General features: G+C 41.0%; 1 protein-coding gene across 5 annotated transcripts; it reads left to right on the plus strand.

The window, feature by feature from the left end:
- The first annotated feature begins 6589 nt into the window (after nucleotides 1–6589).
- Nucleotides 6590–15152, plus strand: lig4 (ligase IV, DNA, ATP-dependent). Of its 5 annotated transcripts, none has more exons than XM_026159400.1 (4): nucleotides 6590–6810; nucleotides 6988–7078; nucleotides 9500–11570; nucleotides 12668–15152. In XM_026159400.1, exons 3-4 carry the CDS (start codon nucleotides 9508–9510, stop codon nucleotides 13335–13337), a joined length of 2733 nt encoding a protein of 910 aa, XP_026015185.1. In that variant the 5' UTR covers nucleotides 6590–6810; nucleotides 6988–7078; nucleotides 9500–9507; the 3' UTR covers nucleotides 13338–15152. The 5 variants fall into 5 exon arrangements, with proteins under 5 accessions (XP_026015185.1, XP_026015188.1, XP_026015184.1 ...); XM_026159403.1 differs by having other exon boundaries at nucleotides 6590–6759; XM_026159399.1 differs by lacking the exon at nucleotides 6988–7078.
- Nucleotides 15153–15711: the final 559 nt, after the last annotated feature.

Here is a 15711-nt window from a genome sequence, read left to right on the forward strand (position 1 = left end):
AGCATTTCTGTTTAATATGTTCGGTCAGGACCACTACAGCCAAAAAGGAGACTGTTATATCCATAGGCAATATAAATACTAGTCTAAGTCAGATACAGCACAAAGATGCTGGGGTTGAAATTGGTTCCAAAGTGGCTTGCAGATGTAGGTCAAAGCAGCTTAAATAGCATGGCCTGTATGATATTTGCTAATTGAATATATAGAAGGCTTCCATGCCAGAGGTAAGGGATTTTAAGCTCAAGCTCTAAGCAAAGAATCAGGATTTAACAGCAGTTTAGTCGTGAGGTTCTTTTGACTCCTTTTGTATCTTATAAGTTTCAATATGTGGACTCAGAGAGTCCAGTTCACAACAGGTGCTTTATTGTACAGACAACAGTAGAATGAAATTAGAGCAGGGACAGGTTAAATCAGCCAACATATTTGCCAAACAGATGCACACAAGCATATCAGCTGATGTCAGCTGGCATTTAGATGTGCTGATCTGACAGGTTAAGCGGCCACGCTTGAATTTATGGTCTTCTAAGATGGATTTCAGGTGTTGCGTTCCACCGTGCTTGAGTGTGGAAGATTTTTGCATCGTGTGCTCCGAGTTCAGAGATTTAAATGTTAGTTTAAAGAAAAGCCACAGCTAGCAGGAGAATCAATTCCAAATGCTGCAAACACATCGCTTCCTTGAATTGAACAGCTTGTACTGGATTTTCATACTACACAAACAAGTACATGGTGTACACAGAGTGAGTGTTACCAACAGGGATATTGGAATTTAAGCACAGCATTTACTCTAAACTCTAATGACTTCACTCTGACATCATTAGGGTTAGTTTCCCAGCCCATAAAAAGCTCCCTCCGGGCTGACAGAAAATGTTATACAACTGCTTTCACGGCTGAGCAGCACTCCTCTTGACTAGTTAGCAGATTGTCACATGTAAAATTAGCAGCTCTTTTAAAACTGCCTCTCTGTTTCTTGCCATTTCTGTCTCCATCCTTTACCTGGATCCCCTCCACCCCTTCATACCTGAGCAGAGTGTAAAAAAAGTGGGTGAAGCTTTTTGGCAAACCCATTTCTCAGTGTGTCAGCCCCCTGCCTCCCCCTTGCATGGGCCAGGAAGTGTTTACCACTGTCTCTGAAGCCACACTCCTCCAACAGCTCACTCTGAAAGTGGAAGCACCATTTAATCACAAACAGCGTGATTTCTCTGCAGCCCCCCTCTCTCTCCTCCTCTTGTGCCTCCATGCCAGGATACCGAGTCCCACCAGCACGCTATAAACACAAGCCCCCCCTCCTCGTTTTTCTCACCCCCTCTCTCTCTCTTCAGTGCGAGCTGACGCATGCCACGGAAGCAGTGACGTCAGTTGTTTACTGTCTTGTAGGTCGCCTCTCGTTGCAGTGCAGCAGCACATCCAGCAGGGCTTATGTAACCCCCTTGCCTGCTTCATGTCAGCATGACGGACGCTTTACTGCAGAGTGTGTGTGCTGCGGGAGGGTCGGCGGGGGTCTCATGCTGCAGCCTGCACGATACATCATCCCTACGCACATAAGCGCAGGTGCATGCACATACTGTATGTAGACATACAGTAAACACACACACACACACACACACACACACACACACACACACACACACACACACACACACACACACACACACACACACACTTTTCCCTCCATTGCCTGCATTGTGTACGGATTGAAAACACAGAGGTTTCACTCCTGGAGCACATAATAACTCCAAGAGGACCCCCTCTACACACACACACACACACACGCCACAGTCCTCCATTGCTGCTGCAGCATCAGCAGAGAGGTAAACAACTCTGGCTCACAGCTGCCTGCCTTTTCGAGAGTGGACACACTTCGCCCCCTGCTGGCAACAGGAAGCAATGACCAAAACCAAATTTGGGTTGCTGAGGAAGTGAAAGTGGAGCCGGGGTCTTTTTTATTTATCAGGTCAAAATTAAGTCCTCCTGCTAGACAGGTGGTCCACTCCTACTGAGCTGATGTCAGTGCTTAAATTAGAGGAAACACCAGACAAATAACAGATTAAGCTGCATTTTCTCTGCACTCATTTGAGTGTTTCATAACATGCAAGATTTGGACTGTGCTTGAAATGTTTTGTTTGGCATTTTTCCTTAAAGTGGTTTGTGGCCCAATTTGTATTTTATTGTTTTCATGGTCTTTTTAAATGTATCATGTATAGCTTATAATAGATAAACTTGCCGAACCTTCTTGAACAGGACGTCTACTGATCTTTAAAAAAGTTAAACATAATGTTATCGCCAGAGAGTTCATGTAAAAAGTGAGACACCTCTGATGTCCACAGTTTGTTTTTGTCCTGTCTCCCTCCCCTCACCACCAGTTGGTCTCAGAAGAAGGTCGTCCCTCCCTCAGCCTGGCTCTGCTGGAGGTTCCTTCCTGTTAAAAGGTAGTTTTTCCTTCCCACTGTCACCAAGCGCGCTTGCTTGCAGAGGATAGTCGTAGGGGATTGTTGGGATTTTCTCTGAATCATTGCAGAGTCTTTACATATAAAACAGATATTTACAATATAGGCGACTGTTGTTGTCATTTGGCACTATATAAATAAAGCAGAATTGAATTCATCTTTCCCAATAGATCAGATATTCTGTCTTTTTAAAAAAATGCTGCTGTCATCTCTGGTAATGATCACAGTGACAGCTCACTTGTGATATTCCTGAATGCTTTTATCGTTGGTGACCTTTTGCTTCATGGCAATTTATTTAAGCTAATCTAATAAATACTTTATAACAGCTGTAAACAGCTTCAATGTCACTGTTTAAGTGTTAATGGAGCATGTGTCTCACGTCTATGAATACGTTTTCTCTATTAAGATTCATAGTATGACAGAATCTCACCTATACATTATCAGTACTTGTCATTTTTCTTTGTGCTGATTTGTGCTCTTTAAAGTAAAGCTTGGGAGACACACACACACACACACACACACACACACACACACACACACACACACACACACACACACACACACACAGATCAGAAGTTAGAGTCATTGACTGAACAGCACCTCTGAGGCTGGAGGAGAGCTGCCATTCTAATAACAGATCAAACTGCACAAAAAGCCTTCAGCCGCTCCATCCAATAGGGACGCCCAACAGACTCAGATCCCAGGTTTCGGAGAAATGAGCATCTGTGTTTATTTTCAAAGAATGTGCCCTGCCTGGACGGGCGTGGAATGTGACCTGTGTTTTTTTGGATTCCACATCAGCACATGCCTCAAATAGTTTTGATTTGAAGCCAGATGCCACTGGAACGATTTCGCGTTACTTTAAAAGAAACAGGCGTGTACTTGGAAACACACCAGCTACCAGCTAATGAAGTGTCAAAACAAGTTTGTAATGGAAACAAAGCCGATGGCTAAAAAGCAGTCGAGCTGTCCCTTTGCATCCCTCACACATGGACATGGCAGAACTGTCAAATGTTGAATTTGTAAATCATATTATATGCACTGAAGCTGGAGTATGCAACATACTGGATGGAAAATCTTTAATAGTAATCTTTAATGGTTTCAGCAGATTGTAGTTCAAGTGGTTAAGAGGGGACGCTGATTCCTGCACCTTCACTGGGTTTTATGTTAGTTCATTTTTCAAAATCATGATCAGGTCTGTGACATACAAAGAACAGAGAAGAGAATACACGAATCTCGTATATACAGGGGTTACGGTGGGCTGGAATGATCCAGAACAGGGCTGTACCTTTCATTTATGAGTAATTAAATCTAGCAGGCTGTTTAATAATCATAACATCTGGTCATTTTTTATGTGCTGGATCCCAGCATCCCTTCAGACTGGTGCCATGGAAATACAGACTCACATACACCTTCTTGTTTCTCTCTTGTGTTCACGTGAGCAGATGTCAATAAAGCTGCAGTGGCACAATTTCATCATCTAGCTGATGCTCTTTATTAATAATCAGTGGTCGCTAATATCATGTCAAATGCAACTTTTCAGAGAGTTGATTTCTAATCTGACTGACTATATTTTTGTATGTCCCGGGGACAATGGGTAAATTAAACAAAATGTTTACGTGTGACAGAATTTACAGATGGAGAAAGATGTGAGAAAGGCAGGAAAATCAGAGCACTCAAGTTTAGGCTTTTTAATCAGACAGTGAATCTGTGTATGATAACCAGGGAGGTTATGACAATTCATTAAAACTTCCCTTGCATCCATCAAGGTCCTCAAGGTCAATTTAATGATTTCTTAGTTGAAAATTGACAAAAGGTCTTACAAGTTTGGTGTGTATAGTTGACATATAGAAACTACCACATAACGATTTTAAATATCACATCACATTTGATCAATGACCTCATTTTTACAGCTGTAAAAATCCTTTGAAGTAAAAACAACAACAACAACAACAAGGAAAACAAAATGAATATATAGAAAATACAATTGGAGGTGGAGGTTTGTATTCTCAGAGTGCTTCTTGTTATATTATACTGTGAAATGTCATTTACAGCTAAATGAATCATAATAAATAAAACTGGGTTTGGAGTATTGTAATAAAGTTCACAGTGCTGGAGGGCAACTACCTGGTGCAGGGCAAATTGTGGTATTCGGGAACTGGTTATGGGTTAGGTTGAATTTAAGATCATGAAGCTCTTTAGTATCATCTTTTCTTGCTTTACACTGGATAGGGGTTGTGAAGCAGCCATTCTGGCTAATGTTATATCTTCTTATTTACTGCAGAATGCTGTTGGGAAAATCCACAAAGAGCAGTAAATCTCAGAGCAGCAGCAGAAGTGCAGGTCACCTGATCACAGCGTGTACACAAAGAAAACTAATCTTAGTCTACTAAGTTTACAGCTCAAATTGTTCTGCGAGTCGTTTCCACATGCATGCTGCACCGCTACATGGTTCTCCCGGTGTTCTTAGAGCCAGCCCAGTCATAATTTAACCCCTACATTCTGTCTGTGTTAGGAGGTGCTTAGAATAAAGAGGAAGCAAGGCTTTCAGTTTTTGCAGAATTCTGCAGAACACGGCCTCAACACGGCAGATTACTGATCAACAACTTTTTGTTGTTAATACCTGGCAAAGTTTTGCAGTAGGGCTAAAAGTGCTTCCTTGTTCTGATATTGTTTGCACTACAACCATCAAAGTACAATGAATCACACTTCTCCCACTTACATGTGCTGCACGTGACACCTGACATGCCAGGTAAAGATAAGACCATACAGATTCCGCACAGTGGAAAAAGACAATAACACCATTTATCTTGGAAAGCTTCCAGGGGCTTTTATTTATTTTCTATTTATATAGCTGGGACTCTGGAAAGTACTGCACTCTCTGAGTAAACACTGGTAAATCCCAAATACTGTAAACTGAAACTTGAGAACACTGCACGTAGTTACAATCTATTAAATTATCAGAAAACATAAACATTCCTCCTTCCGGTGGACTCTGGTCAGTGATTACACAAACTCTATAGTGAGGAGAATGGCCTCATGGTTACCAGTAAGTATGAATGCATAATTACCTTTTACTTTTGCTTCGGACTCAGCTGCCCCAAGATCAGAGTAGTAAACAACCTCCACCTGTACCTCCATCAGCACTGCAGCGTTTCATTTCTGCCCTCTGCTGGTGAATACAGGAAAAAGAAAATGATATCGAGGGAAATTTAAAGGAGAAGATGTTTATGTCAAATAAAAATAAGAACATGTCCACAGTTTGATAATCACATTAACTAAGATAGCAACAAATGTTATAAGCAGTCCTGTAGTTATGAAAAAAGCATTCCTAATACTGAAACATGTGTTTAAGGTTTAAACCAACCTCTTGATCAAATGAGTCACACAAAGATCCTTTAATTTATTTTAATCTTTAATTGCAATGGAGGAAGGGTTATCCTGTGTGGTATATATGGTGCATTCACTGGATTTAACCAAAACCTGCTGTTCAAATATAGAAAAATGATTTTGGCTTTATTTTATTTTATTTTTACAATACAACATCATATGCTACTATATCCTTTGTCTCTTTAGCCAAATTTGTTGAGCATTAAAAGAAAGGACAAAAACCATATTTTTTGCTTGTGTTTTTAAAGCAGACGTTAATCTGCAATCACAAACAAGAAACAAATCACCGCTGAGCCCAATATAAAAAAATAAAACTGAACTGAGGAAGAGTTATCGGTGAAGAAAAACCACAAACCAGGTCAAATAATAATAATAATAATAATAATAATAATAATAAAACAAATAAATACATACATACATTAGAAAACAAAGCACAATAAAAAATCAAAACAAAGATAAAGAGTAGAAATGATTACCAATCCAAATAAAAGCCAGGAGGACTACCCCTTCTGTTCTGACCTCTGTTTTTCACGCGTTGCACAAACACAGCTTTTCACCCAATGACTCACCCCATGAATACAGTGTCTGAACAGCAGTGACTTTAAATACAGGACGGAGACACTTTTCGACAAAAGCCGGTTTGATGAATGAATACGTCTTATTAATGACATGGCGTTTCACGTTTTCAGAAATAATTCACGTCTCTCAGTTGCTTGCACTACCAAGAGAACAAACCTTTGATGCGCTTCCTGTCCTGTTTGAATGCTAAACCTGTGGGTTTTTAGAAAATTTGTAATTATTTTTCATAATTCTTTCAAAGGAAGGAAACATTGTCTCTAGGAACCAAGTTTCCATTTCGGTTTCTATGGGAAGGGTTTCCTTGAAGCTCCCCACCTAAAGTTTGAGGAAGCGTAAACATGTATTTGTGGTGAGAAAAATCAGTCTTTTACTGCCGTTTTTGAGGATATAAGCAAACACGGTAAATCTTTAACCTTTTATTTTTCACTATTTTTGCTAATATGTGTCATTACTCTCTCAAACGGAACCGGCATTACTTTAGCAGAGTGTTTGATGCGCTTAGTTCACGTTTTGCTTTGTGTGAACGGAATATTTCACTCAGATAATTAAAACACAAAATGACTCATATCTGTTTTAGCTTTTGTCACTAAGGGTCTTGAACTCATTGTGAGCAGACATGCCCCGACGAACACAAATGTGAAACGACAACAGTACTTTTATTTTGAAACGTAAGCGGAATTGCTTCTTTTTTCAAACACTTTAAAAGGCTTTTCTTTATTGTACCAGACATCAAGTTCTCAGTATATATAGCTATTATTAACTCAATACTTACAAGGTAGGTAGGTAAAGACAGTTTTCCGGTTCTGTAGGAGTGTCTGCTGCTTAACGAGTTTATAGTCAGTGTGAGACATGTCAGAGCATGTTTGATCTGTGTGGAACAATAATCAGCGATTGTCAAAGGAGCTTGCAAAGAAAAGCGTCTGGACTTCTTTAAGTTACTTGAAGACGTTTCACCTCTCATCCGAGAAGCTTCTTCAGTTCTAAGGTCAAATGGTGGAGAGTCCCAGATATAAACCTAGTGGGAGTATCCCCCCACAAACCATCTGTCCTCTGTGTCCAAAATGTGAACATTGGCATCCTTGAAAGAGTGTCCTTTATCCTTAAGATGCAGATGGACAGCTGAGTCTTGTCCTGTGGAGGTGGCTCTTCTGTGTTGTGCCATGCGCTTGTGAAGTGGCTGTTTGGCCACCTCCACAGGACAAGACTCAGCAGTCCATCTGCATCTTAAGGATAAAGGACACTCTTTCGAGGATGCCAATGTTCACATTTTGGACAAAGAGGACAGATGGTTTGAAAGAGGAGTGAAAGAAGCCATCTATGTCCACTGTGAGCGACCATCTTTGAACAGAGGCGGTGGTTTACGACACCAACTCTCTGCCATCTATAATCCAGTTTTGAGATCCCTTCCCAGACGCCTTAACGCCCACTCACATCCTGGGCCATCTGACCTCAGGAATTCGCATGATAAGGTGGGGCCAGGTTTCACAATGAACACACCCGAAACTCTGGTTGATTGGGACCCACACCCAGTTTCACACCTTGGCTCAGGCGATTAGAGGATCATCAGGGGGTCCTTTTGTCCCTCTGTGGGGGGATACTCCCACTAGGTTTATATCTGGGACTCTCCACCATTTGACCTTAGAACTGAAGAAGCTTCTCGGATGAGAGGTGAAACGTCTTCAAGTAACTTAAAGAAGTCCAGACGCTTTTCTTTGCAAGCTCCTTTGACTACGATGACCTGGATGACTGAGAACCTTCACAGACAAATAATCAGCGATTGTGCACCTGTAAACTTACAGTAGCAGTTAAGTCATTTTAAAATTTATTTTTACCCACAAGTATTTAGCAGTGGTTTAAGTTGATTGCTTATTTCTGAATTAAGTTTTATTTTGTAGTTGAGCTAAAAAAAAAAACTACAAAAAACAAGTTGTTAAAAACAAGTTGTTCTATTGAAAGTGAGAGAGAACAAATTATTATTATTATTAGCAGTAATATTATTATCATTATTATTACAAATGTGTTGCTTTTATTTCAGCAATGTATTGCGCTTTTATAGTCATGCTTTATTCCAACTTATACCTTGGCTTTATATATTTGCTGATTTCAAGTACCAGTTAATACCGCTATCACATTAACATACTATTTCTCACTGTGATGAGAAGATGTGCAATCATTTTTTTATCACATGGTAGCAAGTGCATTTAGGCATGCACGCATGGTCAAGGTGACCTGCTGGAATTGAAACCAAGCATGGTAGGGTTAGAATTTGGTGAGGCCATGAATTCATCCTGCCTTGTACCAGTGGTTCAAGCTGGTGCTGATGGTGTAATAATGTAGGGGATATTTTCATGGCCCACTTTAGGCCCCATTGTTTAAACTCCACAGCTTATCTGAGTGTTATCACTGACCATGTCCATCCCTTAATGACCACAATGTATCAATCTTCTGAATGCTGAATGCATCATCTCCAACTACTCAAATTGCCTTCATAGTCATCAGTCCCATCATGGATGTGCAGCCAAGAATTCTGTGATGCTATCAAGTCTAAACATGTTATCATAGCAAGTGCAAAAGATCTTTTAACTTTTGATTATTTACTTTAATGACGAGTGGTGTAGTAAACATGGAATACCACAGGATGAAATGGAACAGTTTGGCTCATTATCACTGACATTCAGTGTTTTTTTTTGTTTTTTGTTTTTTGTGTGTGTGTGTGTGTGTGTGTGTGTGTGTGTGTGTGTGTGTGTGTGTGTGTGTGTGTTGGACTTGTCAACATCTAGTCTAGATACTGGATTGTTGCGCTCCTGAGCATGTCAAGTCTTGGCTTCATCTTGTTTTGTCTGAATGTCTAAAAATATATATTCAGCTTCACACAAAATGGGGAAAGCATTAAGTCCTCACATGTGGTACCAGATTTAATTCCCTCTTTTAAAGTTGTATTATTAAAAGAATCTGTTTCTTTTTGTTGTTGTTGTTGAATAACTAATTTCTCAAATGACTCATTTAATTTGTTAAATGCTGGTAAATAGAGGAATTCAAAGAAGGGCTAAACTGAGCAGACTTTTTCTTTCTTTTAACTGGTCTTACAGATTTCACCATGGACAGCACTTCCAAAACTGATGCTTCCAGTCAGTTATCTGTTGCTTCTCAGGTTCCTTTCCTTCACTTGTGTACCACATTAGAAAAAATTCAAAAGTCCAAACTCCGTCCAGAGAAATCCAAGATCCTTGGGTACTTCGTTGAGAAATGGCGGGAATTTCATTCTGCCCTCCACAAAGACAACTCCAAAACTACAGACTCTTTCTATCCTGCCATGCGCCTCATAGTCCCGCCTTTTGAACGAGAGCGAGTGGCATATGGCATCAAAGAGAGCATGCTGGCTAAACTCTACATTGATGTATTAGGCCTCCCAAAGAATGGCCCTGAGGCTAATAAGCTGTTGAATTACCGTGCACCGACCACGTCCCAAGGAGAAGCTGGAGACTTTGCTGGCATGGCGTATTTTGTGCTGAAGAAACGATGCACCAGCCAAGGAAATCTCAGTATTAAAGAGGTCAACGACTTCCTGGATTCAGTAGCCACCAGCAATGCCACCAAGCAGAAAGATCTTGTCAAAAAGAGTCTGCTGCACCTCATCACCCAGAGCTCAGCTCTTGAGCAAAAGTGGCTCATTAGAATGATTCTGAAGGACATGAAGCTCGGGATCAGCAAAGAAACCGTTCTCCAAGTTTTCCACCCAGATGCTGCTGAGCTCTACAACGTCAACACAGACTTGAACAAGGTGTGCCAGCAGTTACACAATCCAGCCGTGTCCTTAAGTGAAGTCTCTATTGGACTTTTTTCTGCTTTCAAACCTATGCTGGCAGCTGTGGCTAACATCCGCAACGTGGAGAAACAGATGGGAAACAGCACTTTTTACATTGAGACAAAGCTGGATGGAGAGCGCATTCAGCTGCACAAAGATGGGGATGTGTACAAGTACTTCAGCCGAAATGCTTTTGAGTACACGCAGCAGTTTGGAGGATCCCCGTTGGAAGGATCACTGACGCCTTATATCCACAATGTTTTTAAAAGCAATGTGGTGAACTGCATTCTTGATGGTGAGATGATGGCATACAACCCGGCAGCAGACACCTTCATGCAGAAAGGGAGCAAATTTGACATCAAGAGGCTGATGGATGACTCAGAGTTGCAGACATGCTTCTGTGTGTTTGACGTGCTTTTAATAAATGATCAGAAGTTAGGCAAAGAAACTCTCAAGAAGCGACATGAGATTCTTCAGACAGTTTTCACTCCAGCCAAGGGAAGGCTGCATCTGGTGCCAAAGGCTGAAGCCAGAACCATGCAGGAGGTGGTGAATGCTCTTAACGATGCTATTGACAGCAGAGAAGAGGGGATAATGGTGAAGGATCCTTTATCCATCTACAAACCTGACAAGCGAGGGGAAGGCTGGCTGAAGATAAAACCAGAATATGTGGATGGCTTGATGGATGAGCTTGACCTGCTGATTGTTGGTGGCTACTGGGGAAAAGGGAGAAGGGGTGGCATGATGTCCCATTTCTTATGTGCTGTGGCCGAAGCTCCAGAGCCTGGCGAGAAACCTTCAGTTTTCCATACCCTTTGCCGCATTGGCTCCGGCTACACCATGAAAGAATTGTATGACCTTGGTTTAAAGCTCACCAAACACTGGAAGGTCTACCGGAAAAACAACCCACCAGCATCCATCCTGTGTGGAACAGAGAAACCGGAAGTCTACATTGAACCCTGCAACTCCGTTATCATCCAGGTTAAAGCGGCTGAGATAGTCGGAAGCGACATGTATAAAACCAACTGTACTCTGCGCTTCCCCAGGATTGAGAAGATTCGAGATGACAAAGAATGGTACCAGTGCATGACACTGGCAGAGCTGGATCAGTTCCGCAGCAAGGCGTCTGGGAAACTTGCCTCTCGGCACCTTCACATTGACAACGATGAACCGCAAAAGAAGAAGCGCAAGCTCCCAGTCAAACCCAAGAAAGTGATCGGCGTCATTGACCAATTTAAGCCCCAGGACCTTTCCGGGGTGACCAAGGAAACAGATATGTTTGAGGACGTGGAGTTCTGCATCCTGAATGGCACCGAAGATCATCCCAAGTCTGAACTGGAAAAGGGTGTGGCCAGGTAACAGAAGTTATTTTTTTCTAGTAAAGTAAATGTTAGTTTGGTATTTTAGTTAAAGAAAAAAATATGACTGAATTAGAAATTTTGGGCAGACAACATTTTTCTTACGTATTTAGTATTTTAATGAAATTTTTATGATTAAGTCAATTCTATCTTAAAGTAAAGCGCTGATATCGTGGCTGAGTTCTCACTTTAATAAAGTTGTTAATAAATACATTTTATAATGTGTCTACAGGATGAAGACACATTGTAAGAAAATGTAAATGGATAAACTTTTAATAAATGTAAACATGTGACAGCCCTGGCAGAGATACAGCTTTACTGCTTTAGCTAACAGTGGGGACTTTAATGGTGTGTTAGCCAAGCCCTGTGAAGAAACAGGGAACATCTGTTTCAACTTTTGTTATTATGATCACTTTTTCTGTGTTTATGTTTGAGTAAACAACATCTGGATAAGTAGAACTGTGGCGGTGCAAGTGGCACTGGCATTCAGGAGGCACTTCCTCGCTTTCTTAAATGAATTGTAATTCCAAAAGGTTCTCAACCAGTTAGATGACTCCAATTCGACTATCTTGGACTATAGCTGGAAACAATATCATTTGTTCTGCTCTACAGCCATGGTAAGCTATAGCATAGCAGCACTAGCTTTCCATGTGTTTTAAGTTTGGTTAGAGAGGCAACAACAGGACAAGGACTTTCATTATCCACTGGATTCCAAGAGTTGGAGTCTATCCAGCTGTTGGAGGAAAGTCTCAAATGTTCTCTTTATATAGCGCTATATCACAACAATAATCACCTCAAGGCACTTTAACCCTTTCACGCATAGGGGTCACTCTTTTTTTCATGCCTAAAGATGAATAAAAATACTCAAGAAAAAAATCCTGATTGAGGTTGTCATAATTCATGCATGAAAGGGTTCATTTGGAAGCCAAAGACCCTAAAATACAGAGAATAGTGAGAACCCCGACGACCCCTTGTGAGCAAGCGATTGGTAAAACTGGTAAGGAAAAACTCCTTTTTAACAGGAAGAAACTTCAGGTGGTGGTTATGACTGAGTGTCTAATAATTAATAATTTTTTATGTAATTCCCACTTTAGGTGTGGAGGTTTTGTAGTTCAGAACCCTGGACGGGACACCTACTGCGTGGTTGCCGGTGTGGAGAACATGCGTGTGAAGAACCTGATTTCATCCAACCAGCATGACATAGTTTGGGCCACCTGGCTGCTGGAGTGCCTGGACCAGAAGGAGGTGGTTCCATGGCAACCCCGCCACATGATCCACATGTCGCCTTCCACCAGGGAGCACTTTGCCAAGGAGTACGACAACTATGGTGACAGCTACTTTGTTGACACAGACGAGCAGCAGCTGCGGGAAGTGTTCAACAGGATCAGCAGCGCAGATGCAGCAAACGAGGTGAATGTCACGCAGGTGGAGGGACGCTACGGCTGGGATGACCTTCCAACCAGCATGTTCAGACCGTTCACAGCATATATGGACAGATTTGCTGACATAGGAGACCCTAAAAGTGCCATACCTGCCACCTGCCTGGACACCAGGGCATTGGAGTTTCGTTACCATGGAGGAAAAGTGGTGGAAGAGCTGGAGGAAGGCGTTTCACATGTTATTATTGCAGAGGCAACAAGACTTCTGGATTTGAGAACTCTGAGGCGCTGCTTTAGGAGGAAGTTTAAGATAGTAAAAGAGACATGGGTGACTGATTCAATCAAAGCAGGGCATGTGATGAATGACACTGAATATCTGGCTTGAAGAGGCTCTAGTACATTTAAATGGACACTCAGCATTTTTAATTTGTTCCTAATACGATTAGGAATAAACTCTTTAATAAAATCTACAGCATGAAAACTCCAACGACACTAATTCTCAGGGTTTTCAGTTTCTGTGAGTTTTGTCTTTTGTGTTCTTAACGAGACAGCTTATTATTAATTTTAAATGAATAGGCTGCTGACTGGTTTTTCAATTTCCAAACTCAGAATCATTATGAAGGGTTCAGATGCTTTTTGGGAGAATGGGGATGGGGGTCGGTCCTTCCTTCTTTCAGATTTTTAGCCAAGCAGTTATTAAAACTGTTTCTGCAGCAGAAAGGAGACTTGCCAATTAACCAGAAATGGAAGGTTTAATTCTGACAGTAATTTCGGTGAATGATCCACATTAGAGAGCAGCAGCAAGGGAATGCTCTGCCATAATAATCTGTCCATTGTGAAGGGGCGCTCCAGTGGTTTCATGTTTCACTTTAGCTAAGCTGACGGACTTGTGAGAGAGAGATTAAGAAAATAATGGTTCAAATTGAACCTGGAAAAACTGACTCGTGTTTCCCATGATTCCACAGTGTATTTGATTTGATCGACCTTAGCCTCTAAATATCCATTTTCTCCAAACCCATTGGGAAAACATCAAATCTGAGGTTGTTTAGCCAGTTACGTTTGGAGCTTTCCCTCCAGAGCCTAAGAAGACACTCAACATGATCATAGACTGTAAATGAAAGATGTGCATGGCCACTGCGATTTTTACTCATTGGTATCTAAAGTTCACAGCAAGCCACATTATTTTCCAGATAATAATATTGCTCCAAAAGGAACCAGCAGCAGGATTCTTTCACTTACATACATGAATGAAGTTTTTGGCGATAGCTATATGTGTCACGTCTTACCCATATGGCTGGTGAGTTACTGAAACATTTACCTCCTGTTCAGTTGTCATAGAGGGAAAGAGTATCCATAGAGACCCAAACACTTTGTGCACCAGGCTGAAAGCATGATTTTTAATAATGTAGCGTTATAAATTTTAGATTTGAAGTTTATGGCGAGTTACCAAGAGGCAACATCCAGGGTTTAAAGATTAAGCTGGAGTGAAAATGCCGAAAACTACAGTTCCTCTAATGGCCATTTGATGCTGGCTCCAAAAGTCCACACTGACGCCCATGTTAAAATGCCCAACTTTACAGAATTACCACATCCTAGTAGAAAAATTTTATATAAATTTAATATAATCAATTCATTTGGATACTTGAATTAGAGGTGTCCAGATACAAGCCATCTGCTACCGTCTCACTTTCATTAATTGGACTTGTGTTTGCGTGTTACTGTCTGTGCCCTTTGTAATAGAAAGATGTGACAGGTAATACAACCTGCTTTGTGGTGCAAGCTATCAAAGTTTGTGCTTCGGTTTTATTAGCCTGCTACTTGTGTGTTTGTGAATACAGCCTGCTACCATTAGCTAAAAACGTCTTCCTTTTGTCCAAGTACAGTAACTTCTGGCTCCACAAAAGTGATAGCCAGATGCTAATTTTGAGGCATCACAGCAGCTATATTCATCTTTGGGATTGATTTGCTTTTGGAACAAGTGCCACGTGGCTTTAGAGGAACTGTAGTTTTTGGCACTTTCACATGGCCTTCAATTTTCACCCTGGAGGTCGTTGCGTGTTCATGACAAGTGAAGACAATTTCACGTGGTGTCCTTTAATGTAAGAAAAATGTCTTGAACTGTTCCTGTTTTTTGTGCTCTTGTGTCATTATGTATGAAGTACGACTCTAATAAATAATCCTGAAGGGGTTTGAAATACAATTTGTTAATAATTTTCTTAAAGACAACATCTGTGTGAAGCGATGGCCTTTGCCTCAGCTCTTCAACAAGGGACCACATTTTTCAGTACGTTAAAATTGGCTCAGCTCAAGGCCCTCCAACAAAGATGTGGCCATGTTTTCCTGCCTTCAAAAATGTCACTGATGAGTCTTGGGAGTCTTTGATATGTTCTAACCTTCATTAGCATCATCTCTAAGGTGCAGGCAGCTGCCTGTGGCGCCCTGGGCTTTGTTATGTGTAAATGCCGCATGAATACATTTTTAAAGTATAAGTGATGAGACACCTCTTCCTAATCATATACTGTGAATAATGGCCTGTTGTTAACACGTTGTTAGATTCCCTGTAGAGTTGTTGCATAGTTTTGCGATTAAAATTCTATGCTTAAGATATTGATAAAGATTAAGGCATGTTTTTCAGCAGTCTTCTGCCAAATTTGTCAAAATAAGAGATAAAAACTGTCTTCATTAGTAGTTAAAAAAATATTATGTACTTCAATGTGCACTCTGTAACCCAACGCCCACTCTGCACTATTTCCAGGTGA

This window comes from Astatotilapia calliptera, chromosome 23 (assembly GCF_900246225.1).
Source record: "Astatotilapia calliptera chromosome 23, fAstCal1.2, whole genome shotgun sequence".
Lineage (NCBI taxonomy): Eukaryota > Metazoa > Chordata > Actinopteri > Cichliformes > Cichlidae > Astatotilapia > Astatotilapia calliptera.